Genomic DNA, 27729 nt, shown 5'->3' on the forward strand with positions numbered 1-27729 from the left:
CTTCATCCCCTCTTTTTTCACTTACTCTGTTCTTGGACGTTTGCCCCTAGTCCCCTAAATCGGCGTTCATCAGTGCAGCTAAAAAAGCCATGCTCAAGTCCAATCCAGTCAAAGTGCGCTTTGCCGAGGAGGTCATCATAAACGGCCAGGTTCCAGTGAGCTCGCTCTCTCCCTCTCTCTCAAACACACACACACATGCACACACACGCGCACACACAATCAATCTAAAACTTATATACAGTAACAATTTGCCAGGTCTAATTCAATAACAAATTTAACGTCTGCATATTGTCAACTTGCAGAACCCGGTGAAGGACAACTCGCTTTTATTCATGCCAAATGTCCTGAAGGTCTACCTGGAGAATGGGCAGACCAAGTCTTTCCGCTTTGACAGCAGTACCTCCATCAAGGTGTGTTTAGTCATTGGTTCACAAAATGAGATCCCTCCGCAGCGGCTGTTTTCTCTCAACTGCAAGAATGGATCTAAAAAGAGACACTGCAAATGACGCACTTTAATCTTGATCAATTATCCGATATTTTGGAGTTTATGTGAGTGAAGCCTTTTTTTCCCCTCAAATCTCACTATATAGAGAAGAGGCTTAATATACACAAAATCTTGGGTTGATTGGTTTGATATTTTCAGAGATTAAAGTGGGCATGAGAACAGGTGGTCATGAATTGTGATCGGAAAATTAGAAAACTATTGTCCCATTATTTTAAGGGAGCCTTTTCCTTGTAGGCCCTCACTGTAGAGAAAGGGCCGAATTTCCATAAAATCCTAACTATTGGGACAATTGTTGTGATATTTTCAGAGGTTGAAGTGGGCCTAAATACAGATTGTCTTGAATTTTGGTCTGAAATTATGAACACTATTGCCCCAATATTTTGGCTCTTATGGCTCTGAAGCCTTTCCTTCATAAGAGCTTAGCTTAGGCTCAACGTCAGTAAAATCAAAAATATTGGAGTGATCACTCTGAGATTTTCAGTGGCTGAAGTGGGCATGAGTAGAGATATGTGGATGAAATTTGGGGATGATTGATCGTGGTTTTCCGGCATTAGATGAGACTATTCGCATAAGCGTTTTGGACTGTACCACCGCTGACTGTCCTCTGCGGGACTCAGAAAGGCCTGTGTTCGTAGTCCTCAGCCCAGGATCGATTTCTGTGGAAGTTGACGACTCATAGCCAAGCATGAAAAGCCACAAGGATGTTAACGGTCACACCGCAACCAAAGCTGGAAAGAAGCCATTGCTCCAGAGGCAGACTGCCATAGATCCTGGTTAAAATGTGCAGACAGAGTTTAAGTGAATTCCAGAGCGATTCAATAAGTGCTTATGTTTTCCTCAATGAGGGTCCCTTTAATTCTTATTATTGTCAGTGTATTATTATTGAAATTAGATTTCATGAAGTGCAGGGTTCGATTCTGGCCTCAGCCTTTCTGTGTGGAGTTTGTATGTTCTCCCCAAGCCTGTCTGGGGTTTCTCCGGGTCCTCCGTTTTCCTCCCACCTTCCAGAAACATGCATGATAGGTTAAGTGAAAACTCCAGATTGGCCCTCGGTGTGACTGTGAGTGTGAATGGCTGCTTGTCTGTGTGTGCCCTGCGATTGGCTGTACCCCACCTACTGCCCAAGGATAGCTGGAATAGGCTCCAGCACGCCCCGCGACCCTTCTGAGGATAAGTGGATCGGAAAATAGATGGATGGATGGATATCATTAATCGTAAATATGTCTTTTTTCTCGCGCTTTGTTAGTAGTGTATAGTGACAGGCAGAACAAATAAACTATCTTCCATGCATTTCAAAAGGTAAAATAAATCTACTTGTTGCCATTTTTGCAGCAAAACAGGTCATGGTTTCCAGCAAATATATTAGCTTTGTTCTCAATTAGACTAGCTCTGATTTCACACCAAGTAAGCATGTTGTGACTACACTGGCACAAGCGCATTCTTTCAGTATTCATGATTTTGGTGAATATTTCTAAACTTTTTTTTTTTTTGGTGGTTAACTGTGAGATCTAAACAGTACTCTCCCAAATCCTCAATTTATTAAATCCTATAAGTCTTATATGATGCACATAGACTGACATGTATGTACAAAGACAGGAATTCCCAGTGTGTTGGAATCTCTTCAATGCAAGATTTCTGAAGCATGAAACATCCAACTGCAACAGAGATCTTGTGTTCGATAGAGATTTGGGCCGCAGGTCTCGCAATGGTGTATGTTATGCGAGGACTCAAAGGCAGTCAAAACAGGGATTTGTACCAAGACGGATGGTAAAAAACATGGTGATCTTGGTAGCAAATTATACATCAAAAAATTTCTTTGTGAGAATGTGGTCCGTGGTCTAAAAAGTTTTCAGACCGCTGCAATGAGCCAATAATTGTTTGTTGTATGTGATCGTGCATGTTGCATTGCACCCTCACAGAAAACACGACTTCTCCATGTGTGTTTACTACAGGATGTGATCTTGACCCTGCAAGAGAAACTCTCAATCAAATGCATCGAACATTTCTCCCTCATGTTGGAGGAGAGGACAGAAGGCTCCGGAAACCGACTGCTTTTGCTGCATGAACAAGAGATGCTTGCTCAGGTCAAATATGCTGCTGGACTCACTGACCGTTTCCCCCTAATGCTCTCTCTCTCTCTCTCTCTCTCTCTCTCTCTCTCTCTCTCTCTCTCTCACTGCACATTTAAGGCTAATGTAGTGCAGTATTCGAAACTGTATTATGACTGTGCCCCAGTGTAGCCTCGTTCATCAGGTTGGATTGCTTGGTTTCAGGAGAACATTTTCACTTCAAGTGGGCGCAGTCACCACATTTGGCCTTATTTGAGGAGTGCTTGAAAATCACCTTCCTGAAAAGTCTTTTTCCTCACCAATTCCTCGTCTATTACTCAATGCAGCTTTTGCTGAGTCTCTGCCGTCACATTAATCTCATTCCGCCTCGTCTTTCCACCCCAACTGACCTACAACAACCCCCACCCAACTGCCCCCCACCACGCCCCTGTGCCCCTTCGCCCTTCTCATTCACTCTTTAGGTGACTCGCAAGTCCGGTTGTGAAAAGATGAAGTGTTTTTTTCGAGTCAGCTTTATGCCCCGCGACCCAGTGGAGCTACTGCGGAGAGATGCTGTGGCATTCGAATACCTCTATGTGCAGGTGAGAGATTTTGCTATCATTCTTCATCCTTATAGGAATGTAATATTAGCCCGTAACGCGCCTTAAGTAAGATTTGTTTGGCCATCTTCTTTAAAAGGGGCATTATGTGTCAAGTCTCATGAATGCCTTTTATTAAATAAGTAGACGAGAATGGAGTGAGGAACCACTAAATTGCTGTAATTAATGTACACATTCCTTCCCTGTAGAGTACAGCTGGTAATAAGTTGAGTGGACCTTTCCTTGTAAGACATCTGAATACACTCTGCTTCCTTCTCCTCTTGCAGAGTTGCAATGATGTGGTGCTGGAGCGATTCGGCTCGGAGCTCAAGTATGACGCAGTGCTGCGCCTGGCAGCGCTGCAAATGTACATTCTCACCTTGACAACCAAGCAAAGCCAGAAGGTCTCGCTAAAATATATCCAGTAAGTGTGTGTGATTGTGTGTGCTGTGATTACTAACATAACATGTAGCTATTCATTTCCAAAAAGCGAGGGTAAAAAAAACAAAAACTTTTTCGTGTGCCAGATCATCTATTCCTACAAGCAAGATTCTTCTGAGAGTCAAATTGGTTAACTAGAGCATGTCATTTTCTCAGAAATTGCGCGCTGCTGATACATTGTTACAATATCAAAGCAAGAGTTGAACTGAAATTAACTTTCATAAATAAGCATGCAATGCACACTATAAATAATATCAAAGCGTTTTCCCGATGGAGATACAAGAGAACCTAACATGAAGAAGCTCTTTGCTAAAGGTAGAACAGTGGAGAAAATGCTGTCGAAAGAAGAAATGGTAAACATAACCAAGTCTCCGTGTAAGGCAGCCATCTGTCTCTCTTGGTTTGAGAAACAGCAACAGAAAATAGGAAGAGACAAAGGACAGAATAAATAGAGGACTATAATGCTGAATAACGCGCCGCAGCAAATCATAGCAATCCCCGTATATCTATTTATAGGGCCTGGAGGAGTTCTTAGCATAATTGGGCATGGAATCAGAGTACTCTAATTAGATACTTAGTATGTGCTATGATCTCGGGAGGAAATTATGTCATTGCACATACAATAATTGTCACGATGTATTGCGATATATAGTCAAGGAAATGAGGCAGAGGCGGCTGGGCACAAAAGGCAGTCAAACAGAGCCAGTCTGAGGAGGTCAAAGCTCTCATAGGTAGCTCAGCTCAACTTTATTGAAATAACAATTGCTGCATACAAAATGCTGGAGTAAAGATCAATCATACAGTAACAAAAAGTACATGAATAACACAAATCGACAACAGACAAACCTTTGGTCACTGGGATACCCGCTCTGCCAAGAGAGCCACAGCCGCCCGGGAAGACCAGCATGTCTTGCTGATGCCACGAGTTGCCAACAGCAGAGCAAGACCAGCCCGAAAACACAACAAAAACAGCAGATGCTGGTTACACTGGCCAGAAACCTATGCTGGACCATGCTGTATTTTTCAGCATTTGTATTTCTATGCCTCACCTTGCATTAGTGTATGGCGTCTTATTGAGTCCAGTAGAAGTCGCTTGCTCCAAGGATGCTTTGTGGTTTAAGTCTATCTCCCCTCAACAGAAAGGAGTGGGGCCTGTCGCTGTTCCTGCCTCCTGCTGTGCTGACCAGCACGAAGGAGAAAAACATCAAAAAAGCTCTGACACACATCCTCAAAACCAACCAGAACCTCGTGCCTCCTGGGAAAAAAGTAACAGGCGCTCTTTATTTCTTTGCCCTTGTTAGCAAACTTCTGACACACGCACATAAACTCACTGTCTTGTTTTCTGACGCAGTGGCCAAAAATAGACCTGCTTCTCCACTCACCCTTGAAAAGGTTCCAACCTATGCCAAATGAACTCACTTTGTTGTGCTCCACCTAAAATGCTAATGCACGTAGCTTGAGGAAGCACGCTCCACAGCTATATTTTATCTGCGTGTGACTTCATAAAAGGTGCTCTTTCTCTCAGAAGTCATGTTAGCTACTTCCTCCGAAATTTTGAATGGTGTGTACAAACTGTGGGGAGATTTCGATTGTATTATTATTATTTTTTTGTATTTATTTATTTATTTATTTATTTATTTTGAGTGAATGTGAACATTTTAACTGATGGACACAAAAGCAGGGGATCCAAGATTGTTTGATTAATGTGTCCCGTCTGCTGGAAAAGGAACTTTAGATTCAGCATCCATCCATCCATTTTGTAATTTGAAGTATGCCCTGAACTATTCGCAGGGCATACTTAGACAAATAACCATTCGCGCTCCCACGCACACCTAGGAACAATTTAGACTGTTCCATGAACCCGCCATGCATGTTTTTAAAATGTGGGAGCAAACCGGAGTACCCGGAGAAAACCCACGCAGGATTCAATTCAGAAATTAAAAAATAAATCTGCACGTACCAAAAAGCATCCCAAGTGTTATTAAATAAACAATGGAAAAACAAAAGACAAATCAATGAACCGTATCGGTTCAATGTCATAACGGTCGTGGAACGGTGTCTGTAACCAGTACAACAAAATGTGTCCCAATCCTTGTCAGCAACTTTAACCACAGGGGCAGCTTTTGATCCAGTGTTAAAAAGCACAAATGTGAATTTCTAGTTTGGCCAGGTCAAATCCAGAGTATGTTAACACTGACTAACAGGTGTGGGCAGCACATTCATTCATTCATTTTCAATACCGCTGATCCTGAAGGTGATTGCAGGAGTTGCAGAAGCCTATCACAGCTGACTTTGGCCCAAAAGGCGGACTACCCTCTGAACTGGTCGTCAGTCAGTCGCAGGATAAAATACAGAGACGAACAACCATATACACCCACATTCACACCATCGCTGAATGGGAACCGATCCCATGCTGCCCGCAGACAAGTCAGGCGAGTGGAACACTCCACCATCAGCGACTAAGATTAAGATTTCCTTTATTTGTCCCGCAATGGGGAACTTACAGTCAGAATTCAGAAAGGAAAACACTGGGTAGGAAGAGGGAAAAATAACACGCTCGAACTATCCTCTTCTGAGGATAATTTACTGTAAGTCCAGGATAAAAAAAAGACTCTAGCACAGCGGTGCCCAAGCTTTTTGGACCGAACATCTACTTTTCGATCAACTAACCTCCCGGGGTCTACTCTTAACGGCACGCGCGCACGCACACACACACATGCACACGCAGACACACACAATGAAGAGAAACAGCCTAAAACTGAGGCATGCGATGCACTTTTGCAGCCTGTTAACTATCGTAGCTCACACGTACCGTTTTAAAGTGCTTCCCTGGGCCCTCCTAGATTCCTATTCTTTGCCCGTGCCCTCTGTGAATTGTACACGAAGCAAACTCTAAATGAGAATAATGTCGATATATATAACGAATTGAGTTGCGAGAGTAAGAGTGAATGGTTGTATGTCGCTCTCTGTCTGGTGATAGCCACTCCCATCCTAATTCAGCCAGGTATGGCTTCTGCATCCCTATCACTGCGAATAGGATGCGTGGTGGAAAATAAATAGATAAAGGTCCAGATGATAATAGGCAGCATGTGGTGTCTTAATAATGTAGTCTATTTAGCCACCATCTTTGAAAATTTTAGCCTGTCATCAAATGTGTCTCTCTGTGTAACTGCAGAAGCCACGTGCAGTCACGATTATAATGTGTGTGCGTTATGCTCTGTGCGCTACTCTGTAAAATGTCTCCCATTGAGTCTTCCATACCTGTGCAATTTTATGAAGTCATTCACAGTGGTGGAAAAGATTTGTAGAAAAAGTGCAAATTATAAGATGAACACTTTACATTCGTGGATATGATTTCAATGTTTGCCGAGGCAAACACTTTACGGAGAAGTACTTTTTAAATCCCTTGACAATGTATCATGCAAAAGGAAAGTGTTTTACCACATGGTATAAGAAGATGATGCATCTGAGTTTGTGGTGATAAATATTTATTTTCTTTCCAGCTGACTGCTTTGCAGGCCAAGGTGCATTATCTAAGGTACCTCAGTGAGCTTCAACTTTATGGCGGAAGAGAGTTTAAATCAATACTTTTGGTAAGTCTATCCGTTCGGATTATTTTAAGATTGAATTTGTATTTTTTCACGAAAACAGTTTGGTCATTTGAATTTACTTCCACTCAACTTTTTGCAGCAAGGTGAGAAACAAACCGAGGTGACGTTGTTGGTGGGTCCTCGTTATGGTATCAGTCATGTCATCAATGCACGGACCAACCTAGTGGCCCTCTTGGCTGACTTCAGCCACGTAAATCGAATTGAAATCCTTACCGAGGATCAAAACAATGTCCGTTTGGAGCTGCATGTTCTGGATGTCCGGGTGAGCAGTGTCAACCTAAAAACAGACTTCTGTGCAAGTCATGTGGTTTTAATCATTGTTTCGGTTTTGCATCTTCTCTCCTTGTTTCTCCAATTTTGTCCTGTAAAAGCCCATCACCCTCATCATGGAGTCAAGTGACGCAATGAACCTGGCCTGTCTGACAGCAGGCTACTATCGCCTCCTTGTGGACTCAAGGAGATCTATCTTCAATATGGTCCACTGCAGCAACTCTGGGGGGGATGATGACAGTAAGTCTTGATTGCAAAGCAAAACATACACTCGTCATAATTTTCATAAAGTTTTAAGTGCCACTTGTCTGATAAAAAAAAAAGACAAATACAAGATTGAGCTTTCAGTGGTAAAGATTATATTCATAGCTAATCGTTTTATTACTTTATGAAGCAATGTGTCATATTTTTTTCACTACATCCTTTTTGTGTGTCCTCCAATGTAAACTTAAAATCAAATTTCTACACTATAGTACTACTTCCTTAAAATATTCAAATAATTGTCATGAGCTAGAGGCACTGCTTCAGAATCACATGAATCATGTAACTTTCATCTGTAGGTCAGGATCATGTCCTTGAGTGGCCATACAGCACATCTTTTGGGGACAGCGAGGGGATATCACAGAGCCAGTCGGACCTCTACAGGGACTCTCAATACGCAGACAATGGGCAGAGAGAAAACAACTTCTATCCCTTCTTCCATCAATCCCAGAACCCTGAAAGAGATCTTCTGACCCAGAGTCCGGTGCCACCTCCTCTTCCCCCCTCGACCAGACACAAACCTCAAGACTCACCTCGGAGTGCCAAAGTGTCATTTATTTTTGGAGCAGAGCCACCTTTGAGCAAGACTCGAGAGTTAGTCTATGAACGGCTACAGGAGAGTCCTGAGGTAGCTGAGCGCAGACCAACCTATTCGCACAATGCCGACTTTGGGGCACAGGACAGGGGGTCATTTCATTTCAGTGATCTGACACATGTCTATAGCAACATAATAAGTGGGGAAGGGAGTGAGGAGCCACTTTTAAGAGATCTGTTTTATCGTGATACAACAGACGATGGAGAGGATGAGGACGAGGCTTCTTGTGAAGAAGACTCCGCTGGAGGAACACCAATGGGTGACACAGAAGCCGGCGAAGGAGTGGCCACTGCAGCGGGCAAAGCTTCTTTTCTCATGCTTTCTGGACCTACCGATGACATCATCGACCTCACATCGCTGCCTCCACCTGAGGGGGATGACGCGGTTGATGACGATGAGGACGACTCGCTGCTGCAGACGCTCAACCTCGCAATTGCAGCCCCGCCACCAGGCTTTCGTGACAGTTCAGATGAGGATGTGGTGCCTGAGGGAAAGCTTCTGAGCCCACACGACAATGATGATATTCCAGTCTCATTAATTGATGCGGTACCTACTCAAGAAGAGGGACGAGCGGAGGAAAAGAGGCAGTTGGAGAACACGGTCGTAAACGCTCTGCATGCAATTGAAGCATTGTCTGTCTCTGAACAGAGGCCTCCACTACCTCGTCCACCACCCAGCAGGAACAATCCAGGTCTGTTGATTTATATTCAGAATAGGCAATCAGTTCTGTATGTGCCACCTGTGTAAAATCCTCGCTCTCAATTTATTTTGTAGGTGTTTACACATCTCGAGGCTTTAGCCCACAGTCTTCCTCGGACTCCGGAAATGAGACAAACTCCTCAGAAATGACAGAACTCTCTGAGCTGGCCGCTTGTCATCGACTCAGCGAGAGCCACATGCGCTTCCTGGTGGCTACGAGGGAGGGGTACCAGCCTTTACTTGAGGAGAAAACAGCGTTTCCTGTTTCACCCAGCACTGAAGGAAATACCCTAAAGAAGTCCCGTAGTCCGCAGCACCTTCGACCACCTGCCGTCCCTCCAAGACGGAGCCCGCATTTGGACGCAGGAGCATCATTACAGCCGGACTTCCTGAGAGAGACAAACCTCTCTTCAACTCTTCAGCGGCCAAGTTCCACAACACCAGGAGGCAAGCATCACAAAAAGTCTCTGGACTCAAGCGGGAAGTATAACACGTTTAGCACAAGGGAAGGGTACCGATGTGGGAGTCATGGAGCCATTCATCTTGATAATAATCAGCGTACTTCATTCTGTGATCGAGGCAGAAGCCAAAGAAGACACAACTTGCTTCTGGATGAAGAGTCACATGCTCAGGACCATGATCCACACAGCCACCCCAGTGACAATCAACACATTTCCCATCCTGCCTCCTCTTCATCTGATAGTCATTTAGGTGTGGCTACACTCGGGAAGTGCCCTACAGATAGCAGAGCTGTCGAGCAAGATGAACATCTAGTTGTAGCATCGTTACTGTCCCCAAATAAAAACAACAGACTAGTGTGTTTAGAACAAGCATCGGATGTACAGAATGACCATCAGCCCATTTCAAGACAACAAAGTGTCGCACGTTTGTGTGAGTACCATCTTGCGAAAAGGATTTCAAACTTACAAGGTGAAACCCACAGTTCTCTACAGGGCTCTCTGTGCTCATCACTGGATGCTGGTGGCAGTGCAAACAGCAGTATCTGTGCCACACCGACCGACTCGCCGCTTGGTCCAGGGGCAATCGAGTCGAAACACCAACGCCTACAAAGGCACCCAATCTCAAGTTCTTCCTCATCATTACTCAGGGTCTTAAACTATGAAGAACTTAAACCTGGACAGAGCCCCCAAGCAAAGGATTTTCACCCTCATGCTGACCCTGTCCTTGTTCGAAAAATGCTGCCCAACATTCACACTCCTGGTGGCGCTGACCCTGGCCGCCCCTCCTCAGCCACACCCTCTAAACACAAAGAGACAATAACAAGCAAAAAGCCCTGTTTTAAAGGGCCATCCCAAAAAGAAGGCAGTGACGCATACAGACAATTGATCAACTACCTAACTGTAAGCCAAATGCACCAAGGTGGAAAGTTACACAGCGCAGGGATGGGGGGCGGTGTGAAAAAAGACACTCGTCGCTACATCACAAGCAACCCTCAGCTCGTCGAAATGGTGAAGAACCGAGGCGGCACAATGCCTCGATGCCAATGTATGCCATCCTCCAAATCATCCCCATTGGTTCGCTCGAACGTGGTAAACCCAAATGCACTGCAGCTGATGAATAGCGACCAAAAGTCCTACCACTCCGCCACACTTCCTGCCAAACTAAAAGGAAGCCCTGACATCTATACTCAGGGCCCTAATGGTAGGTTAGATGTGAAGCAGGCAAATGCAGAGAGAAGAAGCTCCTTTTCTGGACTGCAAAGTGAGCTTGAGAGGAGCGGAATGGACCCCGATCAGTTCCTGTCACTGTATAAAAAAGATGGCTACATTAGCCATGAGGGTGGGGGAACCGCTGGTAGGCCTCCACCTCGTTCACGAAGCCAACCAAGTGGTGACACAGATGAATGGTGCAGATCAGACCCAAGAGAAAGGCACGCAGTCCTTCAAACCTCTGCCTCTTGTTTAAGTGGTCATCGAGCAGACCTCAACAAATTGTCGCTCGGAAGGGGGCCTTCAGCTTTCACCAGACAGGCATCTACAAGTACCATGGCTGACATTTCCTCTCCATCCTCACCACTTCATCCACGGTCTCCCCCTCCTCTTGCAGTAATTCCAGCACAAAGCAACAGTGCTTCCAGCGACTCTAGATGCACACAGGATGCCATCCATTCAACCCTATCACGGCCAAATGAGAACCACATTCATGTTGTCAGCTCAATCCCATCACAATTGGATCCCCTCAATAATTACTCGCAAAGAGGCCGGGAACTAAAACGCAGTTCCAGTAATGTCACCAATAGCTCTGGTAGTGTAGAGGTTCTGTTTGAAAAACCCAGCAGAAGCCAGAGCCAGCAGCGCTTGTCACCATTGGTGCCCCAGCAAGGAGAAACCAAAGTCCAAAAAAGGCCAACAAGAAAGAGACTCTCCAAGAGTTACTCCCATGGCTCAGTGTCATCCCACACCACGTGTTGGTCTTCGGGCACCAGGGTCGACAGCAGAAGGGCTTCTGTGGCATTTCCTTTGCAGAAAGACAATAAACACATGAAGAGCTCTCAAAAACTGGACACTAATCCTTGGAGATGTAATGGACCTTTCAGCTACTGTTTCTTTAAACGTAAAAGTGAGGGAGAAGACGATGACAGTGAGTGGGACACACCAAGACGAAGCCGTGGCGGGAGTAACCTTGATAACGACTGCACTGCATCCTTAGCCATCTTCCCCTGTGGCTCTGCTGTGGATGCAGCTGGAGAGCAGTTGTACGGTGAGGTCCTTAACAACATGAGCTTTAGCGACCGCCTGGCCCGAGTCAACGCCCTCAAGGACCGCATGTACAGTTTCCCTTCCGGGTTCACGGATGTCCGGCGTGATGCCAGTGAGCTCATTGCGCTAGTGAGGTCCAGCATGGGTCGCTGTGATCGAGGTGTCCAAATGCCAATGCAGGAAGTGTCTCATTCCAAGCAACTCCTCTCAGTGGAGTCCAAAGAATTAGGCCGGGCATGTAGGCGGATGGCGCAGGCGCACAGCAGTCCTGAAGAGATGTTGCTAGCTGTGACGTGCAGTTTCCAAGTGCTGTGTTGTCTCTGTGAAGCTTGCATGTGTCTCGTAAAGGGACTCAGTACCTCAGCCTCACACCAACAGAGAGAGGTTGTTGCAAAAGTAGATGAGGTCGTTATGAACTATATCTGTTTACTCAAAGCAGCTGAGGCTGCAACTGTGGGAGCACCAGGGGAGCACAGTGTCAAGGCCTTGGTGAGACATTCTAGTACCATGTCAGCCATCGCTAATGCACTCACACGCTCTCTTAAAACGCTGCTTAGCAAATAGAGTTTCCTTTCCTCCTTTTACGGTCCATGTGTGGCCTATGCAGTCAGCAGAAGTCTGTTTTTAATCCCCTGGTTCTTTTTAAGGCTAGTGCAGGAGTTGTATGTTTTTAGCCATTACAACAAACATAACTAACTGAGAAAAAAAACATCCTCAAACAAAGCAGTCCTCACTTAACTTGATTTTTATGTCAATGTATAATAACAAAGCCATAAGGTTGATTATATGATATACTGTATGTATACATGTATACCTAGTAGAACTCCCTTTACTTGTGCATTATATACACACACACACACACACACACACAAATATCTGAATATACTGTTCTTTTGTCTGATCCAATCTTGTTTTGCAGTAGCAATTCCAGTCAGTTCATTCAGTACAGTTTTGCCAATGCATATGATATTGAAACTCCACAAATGCAAGAAAATGTCATGGATATCTATATTTAATATACTAATTTCAAGGTTGTATTTGTGAGAGTGAACAGAGAACTTTCTTATACCTTTGCAGTCTGAGAGCAAGGATATGAGATGTTAGAGAGTGATGCTACAATTTCACCACATTTAAGACTGCTTGATATTTCGTCACTTTTTTAAAATTATATTATATACTGCAAACATGTATCCAATTTATTTTGGGCCATGTATGCTTTAAGGTTGTTTTAGCTATATGAAAATTATTTTTACCTTTCTGTGCATCTGTTTTGGGATCACCTTTGTGCTTGAAAGTTTAACTCAACACTTTGTATCTATTGCAGTGATGTCTGATGACAAAATAGTGAATATTTTTTGGGGTGGGGTGGGGGGAGTAATTCACAATCCTATTAAAACCAAAATATTAAAAATGTTTGTGTGCGTGTGTGTTTACATCAGACTATATTTTAAAATGTTTAAGCTAACCTACTGTTGGATGCGATTTAATAGGAGTGGTAAGATGAGTGGCGATCGTAAGTCTATTATTTTTATTTTTTGTTATCGCCCCTCCCCATTCAACCAAGGGTGGAGCGGAAGGCACTTCATTTTCATAGGGCGCCACTTCAGCGCGTGCAGCCGGCTCCACCAATCAGATGCCGGTAAACAGCAAACCGCGCCAGCGCGTCATCACGCGTGGCGCTTAAACAGTATTGTCTTGAGAAGAGCACACAAGTTTATTTTAAGTTTCTTTTCTATAGAGTTGCGCTTTACAGTACGCGTCGACGAACTCGAAAGCGACGCTGAAACTGAGCAGTTCGAGTTGACGATATGTTATACCACTGAGTGCTCGGTGGGCGCCCCGTTGGTGTTTAAGTTGTCAAGGCATCACTTGCTAGCGACAGCAGCTACTCCTCTCTAAAGTTGTCCCACCATGGCGGCGGTGGCGGCGGCGGCTGCTACTTGTCAACCACGACGTGCCTTGGAAGAAATACCCACTCCACAGCCCAAAATTGAAGGTAAGTCAGAGGTGGAATCACTTTCACTTTAACTGGACGGAAACGTTTCTCAAACCCCACATTGTAAGCATGCTGCGAAACTTTTGTGCTCGCCTTTTAAGAATATGTCACTGTGTTTGCTCTCCGATTCTTGTCAATTTGCCACAGCTCGGATGAGGAGGTCCTACCTCGACATCTTAAATTCGCGTTCGCCTCCGTCGCCAATTCCAAGGGCCAAAATCATGTCCACGTCTAACGCCATGCCGACGCAGTCACGTAAGTGTCAGCAGTTATTCATTTAACCTGATGTGAGGTGCAACGTTTGTACAGTACTGTATGTCCGGCTAATACCATCAATTATCATGTAGTGGATTTTTCCACTGATGGCGAATGGCGTGGAAACGTGAAGCCGTGTAAAAAGATGGACGAAAGTTATGCACCGATGTCAGAACACCAGCTCGTCCAGCTTATCAGGTCCCTCATCTTGGTTGAGCAGGTTTGTTTTAGTTTATCTCTGTCTTTTCTTCATGGTTTATGTTAACTGTTTTGTAAAGGGCGTTGTTACAGCTGCAGCTGTTGTGAAAGCGCTATATAAATCAGGATGTATTGTATTGCCTAGGGTGTTTCTCAAAAAAGCTTGTCATGGTTATAATTGAATGAATATAATTTCACCGAAATGTATTTCATTATACCACAGAGCCAAGAACGCATACGCCTGACCTCAGGCCTGAGGTATCTTCAAGAGGATTTACAACTCAAGAAGGCCAATGTGTACAGGTCCATTCCATATTCCCGCTTTGGCTCCAACAGGGATGCTCACTGCTACAGAAAGGCATACCCCCACCTAGTGGTGTTCAAAGTAAGTAAGACACATTTGTTTGCATCGTGGTGGTCAGAAGAAAATATCAAGAAACATTGCATACAAACCCATTTTGGTTCACCGATTAACAAAACAGAGGAGAGTCACGCACACGTGTTATGATTAACCCCAACACACACACGCAAAAAAAATTGAGGGCCACGACATATTGTGGACGTTAATATGTTTTCAAGAAAGAGGCTTTGCGAAGCGCTTTGTATAAAATATAGTGTTGGAAAAACACTCATTTACCTACCATCATTCTAAAACTTTTCATGCCTCACACCCAGGTTACATGCCAGCAGTGGGGCCAAGTTCTTCTGCAGAACAAAGAGTGGGATGCTGTGTTGGAACACACCCTCTTGGCATGGCAGTATACCAGCGAACTGCCACAATGGGACATGGCAAGCCACAACGCTCTGCGAGAGCAGTGCTACAGTGTTATGGCAGCGCACAGCCTCACTGCGCTCCAGCAACACTGCCTGACACCAAGTCGAGGACATGAGCTGCTAAGAAGGTAATACCTGAGCCACCAGCATAGCCAAGATGTTTCACTTTTTTAAGATTAAGATATCCTTTATTTGTCCCGCAATGGGGAAATTACAATCAGAATTCAGAAATGAAAAACGCTGGGTAGAAAGAGGGAAAAAACCCCACGCTCGAACTATCCTCTTCCGAGGATAATTTAAGTCCAGGATAAAAAAAGACCCTAGCACATGAATAAGCATATTACAGTTACAACAAGTCACAAGTGTCCCATTGTGGGACGAATAAAGGATATCTTATCTTATCTTATCTTAAGACATAACATGTATAAGGGGGAGGATGAATGGGAAGCGGGGGCCTGGGGTGGGGGAACCGCCACGCGGCCGAAAAAATGACCAGCTTCACGGTCCCCGTTGCGCTCCGCATTATCAAACCACATCACGGGGGAAAAAGAATCGGAGCGATGAAGACGGTGATAACAAGGATGTGTATGCGCGTGTACTTGTCCAGTCTTGTACGTGTATGCGTGTACAGGTCATAGCTGCTTCGTCGAGGTCTGCTCATCATGAAGACAGTCCCGGCTTATCAGTCCATGGCCGAGAAGGAGGGGGGTGGTGGTGGGGGCCCTAGACTCCATGCGTATTTCCATCCAGGGGAAAGGCCAGATAGCGTTTTGAATAATTTCATCAGAGCGCTTTTATTCAAAGTGCTGTACAGATCACTTAAAAATGAGTACAGGTAAAAAAATACAAACACAGTAAAAACATTTCATAGGAGAGAAATAAAAACCAAGTGAATAAAAACACAGGAACAAGATGCCAATCCAAATTGTTGTGTTGAGTATGAAGGTCTAAGTATTGACCTGCAATTAAACTCTCCGCGGAATATAAATTAAAAAAAACATTTTAAATCACGATGAAATTAACCTCAAATTTCACATAAGAAACAACTTAACATTTGAGTCGGGTATATCTTAAACAAAAGATTTGTGTTGTCCAATGAATTGCTCGTCTATGACGGTGCTGCTGTTCTAATGCCAGGCAAATGTCATATCTATCGATCGATCGTGATGTAATTATGTCCACTTGTACTTGCTAGACATCAGCTTTTGAGACCAGCTTGTCAGAACATCCATCACTATTAACTGGACAAAAATATCACGGCAATGCTTTTGTTTTTTCTCCCTGTTGTCATGAGCTGAACCATTATATATCTTAATACTTTTTTTATGTACACGTAGGTCCCATTTCTTTTAAACATTGCTCATAATTCTGTGTTTGTGATCGCTTTTTGTTGAGATGGACAACGAAGATGCAGTTTTATAAAAAGAAAAATTGTAGTATTGTATTATGAGCGCGAATGAATGCTTGTCCTGTGGACAAGCGATGACCACAGGAGGCTTTTACAGCGGTCTATTTTTTAATGTTATAAGATGTAGTTTTCAATAATATACAGATACATATTAACGTGAGCAGCTCTGTCCAGAGTCGAGCAATATTTTAAGGTTCTGCAAAAAAAATGTTTGGATCAGTCTCTTGCCTCAATTCACTGCAAAGCAAATTCCTGAGTCGTCTCTATCATGCCCTTATTCTGAAAGACAAAGCGTACCACAATCCACTACCATTCGTGAATTGCTGCCGATTTAGCAAACAGTGTGATAACTTTTATGTTGTCCCATAACATAAAACACTTGAATTACACATTCTGGTTCAAAAAGTAGTGCTCCCACCTATTGGTAACGAAGTGTACTTGCGCACAAAGTGTACTTAGAGCAGGGGTGCCCAAACTTTTTGGACCGAAGATCTACTTTTCAATCAACTAACCTCATGGGATCTACCCATACCGGCGCGCATGCGCGCGCACACACACACACACATGCACACGCAGACACACACAATGAAGAGAAACAGCCTAAAACTGAGGCATGCGATGCACTTTTGCAGCCCGTTAACTATCGTAGCTCACATGTACCGTTTTAAAGTGCTTCCCAGGGCCCTCCTCGATTCCTATTCTTTGCCCATGCCCTCGGTGCATTATACACGAAGCAAACTCTAAATTAGAATAATGTCGATAAAAGATAGAGCGCAACAGCTCTTACCACAACCTGCAATTGCAGACTGCTAAACGCGAGCAACTTCCGGTGAAGTCATCACGCGCCACCACAAATTCAAGATTTACCTGCTTTATTCATTAATTCATTGATTCATCTAGTAGTCTGCTTATATTGAGCCGAAAATATGTTGAATGTCCCTTGTCCAGAATAAGTTTCCAACTTCAAACTCTGAGCTCCAAATATGTCGTAACAGCTGGGGGTTAATTTATTCATATTCTTCATAAATGTGTTTCAGTCATAGCTTTGAAATGATGCCTTTTGCTGCTTTGTATTGCTTTACACTTATTGCTCAGTCTTGTGTTGTCAGGATGAAGATGGCACAACTGCACAGCCAGTCAATTGTACCTTGTATTCATGAGCTGCAGAGGATTGTGGGATGTGATGACAATTCCATGGATTTAAAATGACTTGAAGACTGGCTGAATGCCGCAGCGATTTTTCTTCCCCCCCCCCCCCCCCCCTTTTTCTCCTGGCCTAAAATGATTTTGTTGCCAAATGTAGATGGAGTATAGTTTACAACAATACGACATCACTGTTAAATATTTGGGCAGTTGTTAAAGGGTGAAAACTACCCTGACATTCCTGATTCAATAGCTTTCCCATTTTCTTTTGGCTGCAATGTACCATAATGTAACATTTGCATGCTTTTATGACATTGCATTGACCATGTTAGAAATACAGTGGAGTCATTTTTGTGTAAATCGACATGTTTGTCTTGATTAGGTACATTTGTTTTGTTACTGTTTGCACTGTTGCTATTCAACCTGAAAACTTGAAAAATAAGAGTATTTAAATAAAATAATTTTCTACTGCGAAGTCTGTTTCACTTATCACTTCAAGTGTATGTAGGAGTACTAAAATGAACCTTTCCACAAAACTGTAATCAAGATAAATAGCCACTAGAGAGAGCCTTCGTTTGTCATGCAGACTTGGCTCTAATCTTTAACAGGGAGTCCCCGGCCATCGCTTCCTTCCACTTGTATGCAGGTAGCCTTTTGGCCTCAATAAATTCATCACAACTCGTCCATCCTCCACCGATTTGGACACAGATTGTTTGGTTAGAAACATCAAACATGCAGTGATGTTTCCGGAAAAGTGAGCAATATTTTAAGTGATGTTTTCATTACATATTACTTGAATGTTTACAGTCAAGCACCTCTGAGGTACAAAGACGGCATAGTATTGTGTGGCTGACGATTGCTTTAAGGTCTCAGAAATTAGTTGAATTGTCCTTGAGGTAATAGCTTCTGGGTTTTTTTGTTTTGTTATTGCAGGGGGAGCAGATGAGACACAATATGCTGACTGACAACCACCATTTTTATGTTACATGTTGACATAGTGTCCTTATTTCTGAAAATCTGCACCACATTTCAAAACTAAATTCTTCATGCAACAGTGTCAGTTCACAAATCAATTTGTTTATTTTTCGGTTTATCGCTATATGGCAGGGGTCTCATGGCAGGGCCGCTTTCCTGCTTGTTTTCCATTTCTCCCTGCTTCAACACACCTGATTCAAACGATCAGGGCCGTTACCAGGCCTCTGCAATCTTGCTGATGAGCTGATCATCACCATCGAGGACCGGAGTTTGAGACCCTTGCAATATGGTGTCATATTGCACTGTTGTGTTTCTTTATATCATCATTTCAATCAATTTACAAATCTATTCATCACGAGGGTTGCGGGCATGCAATGAGCCTCCTATAGTGCTGGAGCAAAGTACAACCTGAACTGGCTGCCAGCCAATCGCAGGGTGCACATAGACAAACAACCATTCACGCTCACAGTCATACAGAGGAAAAATTTAGAGCACCGGTGTCAAACTCAAGGCCCGCAGGCCAGACCTGTCCCGCGAGAGCAAATCAAGCATGTCAACTTTTCCATGATGCTTGCTGAAGTCTGAACTAAAATTTATAATTGCCACGTTTAATCCATCATTACATTGATATATCATTATTAAATTATCTCATTCCATTACATGAATGGAAGCCATGGGCAACTAACCACTATTCTTGACTTTTGATTTCAAAACTAGTTATCCACCAATTTGTTGAACACTGTATATGTAATTATGTGGAGGTGATCAAACATTTAAACGGTCTCACAACACTCACATAGTCATAATGGCCCACTGAGGGAAACTGGAATTACAATGTTGCCCACTACAAAAATGAGTTTGACACCCCCGATTTAGAGTGTTCTATTAACCTGCCATGCATATGTTTGGAATGTGGGGGAAACTGGAGTACCCGGAGAAAACCCACACAGGCACAGGAAGAACATGCAAACTCCACACAGGAAGGCCAGGACTTGGAATCCCATGACGTACTGTGAAGTGAAGTAGTCAACCACTGAGCCGCATACAGTGGAAACAGCAAAAAATGTGAATCTTGCCCGACGTTTTACAGTCAATCTTCCAAAGTTGTAACTTTCAATTCAGAATACTGAATTTGTCATCAAAACTTAACCTACAGTTTACATCAGAACATGTCTCTAAGAGTCCACTGTTATAACATGACTAAACAATTTGACTGACTCACCCAAAGACTTGCCATTCGAGTGGCACTGACATGTTCCGTGCCATGACACAAATATTTACTTTTGAGTGATGTGCTAAGGATTTTAAAAAAGAAAATTGATTTTGCCCAGGAACTATGATGTTTTGCTATTTGTATGAATTATTTTGAGAAATGCTTTTATTCATTCATTCATCTTCCTCACCAGGGTCGCGGGGGGTGCTGGAGCCTATCCCAGCTGTCTCCGGGCAGTAGGCGGGGGACACCCTGAATCGGTTGCCATCCAATTGCAGGGCACACAGAGACGAACAACCATTCGCACTCACACTCACACCTAGGGACAATTTAGAGTGTTCAATCAGCCTGCCATGCATATTTTTTGGAATGTGGGAGGAAACCGGAGCACCCGGAGAAAACCCACGCAGGCCCGGGGAGAACATGCAAACTCCACACAGGGAGGCCGGAGCTGGAATCGAACCCGGTACCTCTGCACTGTGAAGCCGACGTGCTAACCACTGGAGTACCGGGCCGCAGAAATGCATTTAATATATTGCAAATTTCATTTCTTATCAGAGAAATGTACCAAAGTGACGAAGAAAGCTATCATGTATTTTTTTTAAATAATACATGCTTTTGTGGCTGTTTCTAGAATCCCACTATCACAGACAGTCAGCACACAAGCTGCTCGATATGGAGCAGAAAGCTTGCACAGATTTGAACTGAGGGGGGCATGGCATTTGTTTGAGGGAACCAATCCCCAAGTCGTGGTTGGGCCCTGTGCTGGTTAGCCACTATGAGACCAGCAGACTGCTGTTGTCTAAGGGTCACAGATGGTGTTACAAGTCTAATCCTCTTGACTACATGAATCCTACCCACTTTTATCAACCCTTCATATTCTACTTTCTGATAGTTATACAACAACGACAAAATAACAATTATTATTATTGACCTTTTAAGAGAATGTACCTTTACTTAGCTTTAATGAATAATGCCTAAGTGGGTCAATATTGACTATGCGTATGACATAATGTATATCCCTGACTAGGAAGATTTTATCGAATGGTCTCTTCCTTTGAAAGCAATTTAGTCGTGAGTAATCCGTTTTATTTTGGAGGGCTAGATTGATGCGCTTCCGGCATGACTGTGTATGCCCTACCGCGCTTGACAATCTGAGGTTCTCCCTTATCTGGGATCTTCAGGCGCGAGAGAGAATCACGATTCGTCTTTGCTTCATGGTCGCTTTTGAATTTTTTAATGCACAATTGATCTTTGTATTCGGGATGCGTCCACGTGGGTAAGAACAGCGTATGTATTTGAATTTCTCAAGAAACTATAGGGAACGCCAAAACAATCAGTTGAGAAAGGTCAGTCGCACTTATTATAAGGGATAAAGGGCTGACGGACGGAAGAGAAGTAGCGTTTAATCTCATTTGCTTTATTCATGACCACGATGGCATTGACCAGGTTAACTACAATCATTACTTTTTAACCAAATCATTATAACGGCAAACCAAGTCAGGCTGTCATCTCTTGAATGTACCGGTAGTTGCATGCAATTCTCTCTCTCTCTCTCTCTCTCTCTCTCTCTCTCTCTCTCTCATACCTGTCAAATCATACGGTTTAGCCATAGTTCATACGGATTTTGTAGTGAATCTTACGTATATGGCCGTATCGCACAAGTCATACGGATTCTGAAAATTTCGTTTTTTTCCCCCTCCAAATCATTTGGAGTTGGTTACTTTTTTCACCAACTCCAAATGATTTGGAGTTGGTGAAAAAAGTAACGCAGGAATACAACTCTGAATACAGTAATGCCACTAAGTAGAATGATGATTATACATTAACCAGACATTGTATTACGGAGATCTACAATAAATATCATTGAAAATTTCGTGGTATTTTTCTGCCGTTATTTTGACATATAAAATGCTTTGGTATGTTATGAGGATTTTTTGCTCTTTCTAAGGATTTTTTTGGTAGTTTATACAGGTTGGCGCTCCGAAAAGTTGACAGGTATGCTCTCTCTCTCTGACTGTTTATCCATCTATCTATCTACAGTGTCTCACAAAAGTGAGGATACCCTTATATTTGGTTTTCACAGAGGACAATACTGTAGAAATTAAATTGGATATAAGTCAGTGTAAAGCTCATATGCAGCATTGATTTTCTGTCCAATGTAAGCAATTTAACACACAACCATTATTGTCATGAATATCTGGAAACTCAAGTGAGTGCCACTTGTCCTATTCATCAGGTCAAACATACAAGTGTGTTTATCAGGGATAACAACTGATCATCTCCTGCTTTGGGTACTATTGTATTATTCTGGCCCCGAGACGTTCACCAAGAACTCTTGGAGGGTTTCAGAAATATAATTAGTGATTTGCACAATGATTGCCTCTTGCTATTTGAAGCTTGAAACTGAACTACAGAACACTTCTAAAGTCATTCTAAAAGAAGTTGGTTCCTTGTTGTCTGCATCGTAGCGCGAGTGCTTTGAAAACATGCACAAGTGCTGCCAACATTGCGGCAGAAGGTGCAGGATCTGGAAATCAGCCTGTTAGCGCTGGACCCCATTAAATCGGTCTCCATGGTTGTTGTCCTTTTCAAGTGTCTTAGAAAATAGCCTGCGAGCAGTTTATTGAACTCAAGCAGCCCATTACTGGAAATTGAAGGTGGAGGTGATGAACTGACCAAGTATGTCCAAAACCGAATGAAGCACTAAAATCCACCGGAGTGGATGCGGATTCAAGGCTGTAGTTCTGGACACGTTTGCAATGAGCTGGGGCGCAATGAGCTACAAGTTGTACACTTACAACCGCAAGTTATATCCAGGCTATATTTCTGCAGTGTTTGTCCCTTGAGAATGTATGACAACTCTATTGCTGAAATGTGGAGGGTGTATTCACTTTTGAGATACCTTGGCATCATGAAAAGCTTTTGTACGGTCATGGGCACACATACAATTGTTGGTGGAATCGGTTTGTCCATTCACACACATCCATTGCACACGTCTTTCTGTTTACTTTAACATATATTCACAATGTTTTTAACAACATTCAAAAAGTGTCTGCGAACTGAGGGTACTCATTATTGAATCTTTGTCCTTGGAATTTTTTCTCATTCTTGCTTGATGTACAGTCTCCAGTCACATTTTGTGCTCTAATAAGGCGGCAACCATCGGCAATGAGAACACTGCTGGTATGCCAATGTTTTTTTCTTTTACGACGAAGCTACACTGTTGTAAAATGTGCAGTATGTGGCTTCTCATCGACTTGCTGAAATAAGAAGAGATGTCACTGAAAAGATGGTGTTTGGGTCTATCGAAAGGTCCAGCTCAGGGGTCACCAACCTTTCTGAAACCAAGAGCGACTTCATGGGTACTGAGACAGGTGAAGGGCAGCAGTGTGTGTGTGTGTGTGTGTGTGCAAAAGCTGCCGGCGTTATGTGCCCCCCCCCCCAAAAAAATTCCTAATTCATCATCGTTGCAGAATACATTCAAAACAAAAAGACCCGATAAGAAATCTCCAAAGACGATCAGCCTCGCGATCCCGAGCGGCACTCATCGCGATCCATGTTGATCGTTTTCGGACAACTGGTGATATGTAGAGTTCACATTAGCGTAGCAGGAGATGATCAGTTATTCCCACACACATACACGAGATTTTAGGAGATTATTATTTTGTATAGTTGTATAGTTTGTATGTTCTCCCCGTGGCTGCGTGGCTGTATAGTTGTATAGTTTGTATGTTCTCCCCGTGGCTGCGTGGGTTTTCTCCGGGTGCTCCGGTTTCCTCCCACGTTCTAAGGGCATGCCATCCATCCATCCATCCATCATCTACCGCTTATCCGGGGCCGGGTCGCGGGGGCAACAGCTTTAGCAGGGAAGCCCAGACTTCCCTCTCCCTAGCTACTTCTTCCAGCTCTCCCCGGGGGATCCCGAGGCGTTCCCAGGCCAGCTGGGTGACATAGTCTCTCCAGCGTGTCCTGGGTCTTCCTCTGGGTCTCCTCCCGGTGGGACATGACCGGAACACCTCACCGGGGAGGCGCTCAGGAGGCATCCGAATCAGATGCCCAAGCCACCTCATCTGGCTCCTCTCGATGTGGAGGAGAAGCGGCTCGACTCTGAGCCCCTCCCGGATGACCGAGCTTCTAACCTTATCTCTAAGGGAGAGCCCGGACACCCTGCGAAGAAAACTCATTTCAGCCGCTTGTATCCGGGATCTCGTTCTTTCGGTCACGACCCATAGCTCGTGACCATAGGTGAGGGTTGGGACGTAGATCGAACGGTAAATTGAGAGCTTCGCCTTTTGGCTCAGCTCCTTCTTCACCACGACAGACCGATACAACGTCCGCATCACAGCAGACGCTGCACCGATCCGCCTGTCGATCTCCCGCTCCCTCCTACCCCCACTCGTGAACAAGACCCCAAGATACTTGAACTCCTCCACTTGGGGTAAGATCTCCTCCCCGACCCGGAGGGGGCACTCCACCCTTTTCCGACTGAGGACCATGGTTTCAGATTTGGAGGTGCTGATTTTCATCCCAACCGCTTCACACTCGGCTGCGAAACGCTCCAGTGAGAGTTGGAGAGCCCCGTTTGAAGGAGCCAACAGCACCACATCATCTGCAAAAAGCAGGGATGAAATACTGAGGCCCCCAAAACGGACCCCCTCAACGCTTCGGCTGCGCCTAGAAATTCTGTCCATAAAGGTTATGAACAGAATCGGCGACAAAGGGCAGCCTTGGCGGAGTCCTATCCCCACTGGAAACGATTCCGACTTACTGCCGGCAATGCGAACCAAACTCTGACATCGGTGGTATAGTGACCGAACAGCCCGTATCAGGGGGTTCGGTACCCCATACCCACGAAGCACCCCCCACAGAACTCCCCGAGGGACACGGTCAAACGCCTTCTCCAAGTCCACAAAACACATGTAGACTGGTTGGGCGAATTCCCACATACCCTCAAGGACCCTGCTAAGGGTGTAGAGCTGGTCCACTGTTCCACGGCCGGGACGAAAACCACACTGCTCCTCCTCAATCTGAGGCTCGACTTCCTGACGGACCCTCCTCTCCAGCACCCCTGAATAGACCTTACCAGGGAGGCTGAGGAGTGTGATCCCTCTTTAGTTGGAACACACCCTCCGGTCCCCCTTTTTAAAAAGAGGGACTACCACCCCGGTCTGCCAATCCAGAGGCACTCTCCCTGTTGTCCACGCGATGTTGCAGAGGCGTGTCAACCAGGACAGCCCCACAACATCCAGAGCCTTGAGGATCTCCGGGCGGATCTCATCCACCCCTGGGGCCTTGCCACCGAGGAGCTTTTTAACCACATCGGTGACTTCAACCACAGAGATAGGAGAGCCCACCTCAGAGCCCCCGGGCTCTGCTTCCTCCAAGGAAGGCGTGTTGGTGGAGTTGAGGAGGTCTTCGAAGTACTCTGCCCACCGGTTCACAACGTCCCGAGTCGAAGTCAGCAGCGAAGTCCCCACTGTACACAGTGTTAGTGGTGCACTGCTTCCCCCTCCTGAGACGTCGGATGGTGGACCAGAATTTCCTCGAAGCCGTCCGGAAGTCGGCTTCCATGGCCTCACCGAACTCTTCCCACGCTCGGGTTTTTGCCTCGGCGACCACCGAAGCCGCGGCCCGCTTGGCCAATCGATACCCGTCAGCTGCCTGTGGGGTCCCACAGGCCATAAAGGCTCGATAGGACTCCTTCTTCAGCTTGACGGCATCCCTTACTGCTGGTGTCCACCAGCGAGTACGGGGGTTGCCGCCACGACAGGCACCAAACACCTTACGGCCACAACTCAGATTGGCCGCCTCAACAATAGAGGCACGGAACACGGTCCACTCGGGCTCAATGTCCCCCGCCTCCCCCGGAACATGGGAAAAGCTCTGTCGGAGGTGGGAGTTGAAACTCCTTCTGACAGGGGATTCCGCCAGACGCTCCCAACAAACCCTCACTATACGTTTGGGTCTGCCAGGACGGACCGGCATCTTCCCCCACCATCGGAGCCTACTCACCACCAGGTGGTGATCAGTTGACAGCTCCGCCCCTCTCTTCACCCGAGTGTCCAGAACATGCGGCCGCAAATCCAATGATACAACAACAAAGTCGATCATCGAACTGCGACCTCAGGTGTCCTGGTGCCAAGTGCACATATGGACACCCTTATGTTTGAACAAGGTGTTCGTTATGGACAATCCGTGACGAGCACAGAAGTCCAATAACAAAACACCACTCGGGTTCAGATCGGGGGGGCCGTTCCTCCCAATCACGCCCCTCCAGGTCTCACTGTCATTGCCCACGTGAGCATTGAAGTCCCCCAGCAGAACTAGGGAGTCCCCAGCAGGAGTACTCTCCAGCACACCCTCCAAGGACTCCAAAAAGGGTGGGTATGCTGAGCTGCTGTTTGGTGCATATGCACAAACAACAGTCAGGACCCGTCCCCCCACCCGCAGGCGGAGGGAGGCAACCCTCTCGTCTACCGGTGTGAACCCCAATGTACAGGCACTGAGCCGGGGGGCAATGAGTATGCCCACACCTGCTCTGCGCCTCTCACCGTGAGCAACTCCAGAGTGGAAGAGAGTCCAACCCCTCTCGAGAGAACTGGTACCAGAACCCAGGCTGTGTGTGGAGGCAAGTCCGACTATATCCAGTCGGAAATTCTCTGCCTCACACACCAGCTCGGGCTCCTTCCCTGCCAGAGAGGTGACATTCCATGTCCCAAGAGCTAGCTTCTGCAGCCGAGGATCGGACCGCCAGGGTCCCCGCCTTTGGCTGCCGCCCAGCTCACATTGCACCCGACCTCTTTGGCCCCTCTCATGGGTGGTGAGCCCATGGGAAGGGGGACCCACGTTGCCTCTTCGGGCTGTGCCCGGCCGGGCCCCATGGGTGTAGGCCCGGCCACCAGGCGCTTGCCAACGAGCCCCACCTCAAGGCCTGGCTCCAGAGGGGGGCCCCGGTGACCCGCGTCCGGGCAAGGGAAACCTTGGTCCATATATTTTGTTCATCATAAGGGGTCTTTGAGCCGTGCTTTGTCTGGCCCCTCACCTAGAACCTGTTTGCCATGGGTGACCCTGCCAGGGGCATAAAGCCCCAGACAACTTAGCTTCTAGGATCATTGGGACACACAAACCCCTCCACCACGGTAAGGTGACGACTCACGGAGGGGCTAAGGGCATGCACGATAGGTTAATGGATGGTTAATGTAAATACTACAGAGCTTCGTGCAATGAATTGACCAGGATGTTTACAGATTACAGATTTTACTATTTTTATGATTACGGATGCTTATTTGACTACATTTCATTGATCCACTATGAGGAAAATTAGTGTATGAGGGATTGATCGGTACCACTGTATTTTAAAGCCTCGATGGGATCACCACCTTATCGTGGTGAGGCACTTTGCGCGTCTCCATGAGCTATGTCGGCAGGAGTCCCGCACTCCTGGCAGGGTCACCCAAGCCGAACAGGTCGAAGGGTAGAGGCCAGACAAAGAGTGATCCCAAACCGGCACCTGGGGGCAGGCATAGGCGGAGTCCAACAGACCGGACTACCGGCAGCCCCCTGCAACTCTTGCCAGGAGAAGGTCATCATGGGTACCCTCATCCCACCGGAAACCACCTGGCAGGAGTGAAGATGGTGGGAGTGAGGACTGTGCACCCACACCCTCACCTTAATCCGAACCTTTGCGCAAGCTTCTTGCCCCAACCCCACACCCAATCCCCCACCCTGCATCTCCCTAATCCCCCAAAGTCCTGTGGCGATGTGGAATGGCGGTGGGCACAGGCCAAGGATGTGGCTGGGAGTGCCTAGCCAAACCATGCACACGGGCGGCAATGGAGTGATGGTCGTTGACATTGCGGGATGGAGCAGCGCATCTCTTCGGCAGCTTCCATTGTGACTGAGCAGCTCCACACTGCTCACCCCTGTGATGGGGAGGGACCTAGAAAAAATGGTCTAAAAATTGTCTGCTCTCCACACTCCGGACGGTAAACTGAAATCGTCGGAGCATCCCCCTT

At 45.6% G+C, this 27729-nt stretch overlaps 4 protein-coding genes across 9 annotated transcripts in view; all 4 read left to right on the top strand.

Moving 5' to 3' along the window:
- The window catches only part of LOC127591919 (FERM and PDZ domain-containing protein 4-like), a 50504-nt gene extending 37348 nt beyond the window's left edge, over positions 1–13156 (top strand). For 3 of the 5 annotated variants that reach the window (XM_052052233.1, XM_052052223.1, XM_052052228.1), the window contains exons 6-16: positions 51–155; positions 303–410; positions 2458–2589; positions 3036–3155; positions 3440–3576; positions 4733–4859; positions 7097–7186; positions 7284–7466; positions 7576–7714; positions 8035–9021; positions 9105–13156. In XM_052052233.1, coding sequence (XP_051908193.1) covers positions 51–155; positions 303–410; positions 2458–2589; positions 3036–3155; positions 3440–3576; positions 4733–4859; positions 7097–7186; positions 7284–7466; positions 7576–7714; positions 8035–9021; positions 9105–12313 — 5337 coding nt within the window. In that variant the 3' untranslated portion in view covers positions 12314–13156. The remainder of the gene's footprint in view (positions 1–50; positions 156–302; positions 411–2457; positions 2590–3035; positions 3156–3439; positions 3577–4732; positions 4860–7096; positions 7187–7283; positions 7467–7575; positions 7715–8034; positions 9022–9104) is intronic. The other 2 variants (XM_052052227.1, XM_052052241.1) reach the window with 2 other exon arrangements.
- A 206-nt stretch (positions 13157–13362) lies between these two features.
- LOC127592482 (uncharacterized) lies at positions 13363–17998 on the top strand. The gene is made up of 6 exons (XM_052053264.1): positions 13363–13745; positions 13893–14000; positions 14093–14220; positions 14422–14583; positions 14874–15100; positions 17490–17998. Exons 1-6 carry the CDS (start codon positions 13661–13663, stop codon positions 17587–17589), a joined length of 810 nt encoding a protein of 269 aa, XP_051909224.1. The 5' UTR covers positions 13363–13660; the 3' UTR covers positions 17590–17998.
- Positions 14294–27729, top strand: part of LOC127592389 (chloride intracellular channel protein 5-like) — a 98060-nt gene continuing 84624 nt past the window's right edge. Inside the window, exon 1 of the mRNA XM_052053105.1 lies at positions 14294–14339. The gene's annotated coding sequence lies outside the window, so the exon portion shown is untranslated. The remainder of the gene's footprint in view (positions 14340–27729) is intronic.
- The window catches only part of rp1l1a (rp1 like 1a), a 32861-nt gene continuing 25997 nt past the window's right edge, over positions 20866–27729 (top strand). Inside the window, exon 1 of one of the 2 annotated variants that reach the window (XM_052052196.1) lies at positions 20866–20990. The gene's annotated coding sequence lies outside the window, so the exon portion shown is untranslated. Of the gene's footprint in view, positions 20991–25957; positions 27700–27729 lie in introns of those variants that run through there. The other variant, XM_052052205.1, reaches the window with a different exon arrangement.

The sequence above is a fragment of the Hippocampus zosterae genome, chromosome 2, assembly GCF_025434085.1.
Source record: "Hippocampus zosterae strain Florida chromosome 2, ASM2543408v3, whole genome shotgun sequence".
Classification (NCBI taxonomy): Eukaryota; Metazoa; Chordata; class Actinopteri; order Syngnathiformes; family Syngnathidae; genus Hippocampus; species Hippocampus zosterae.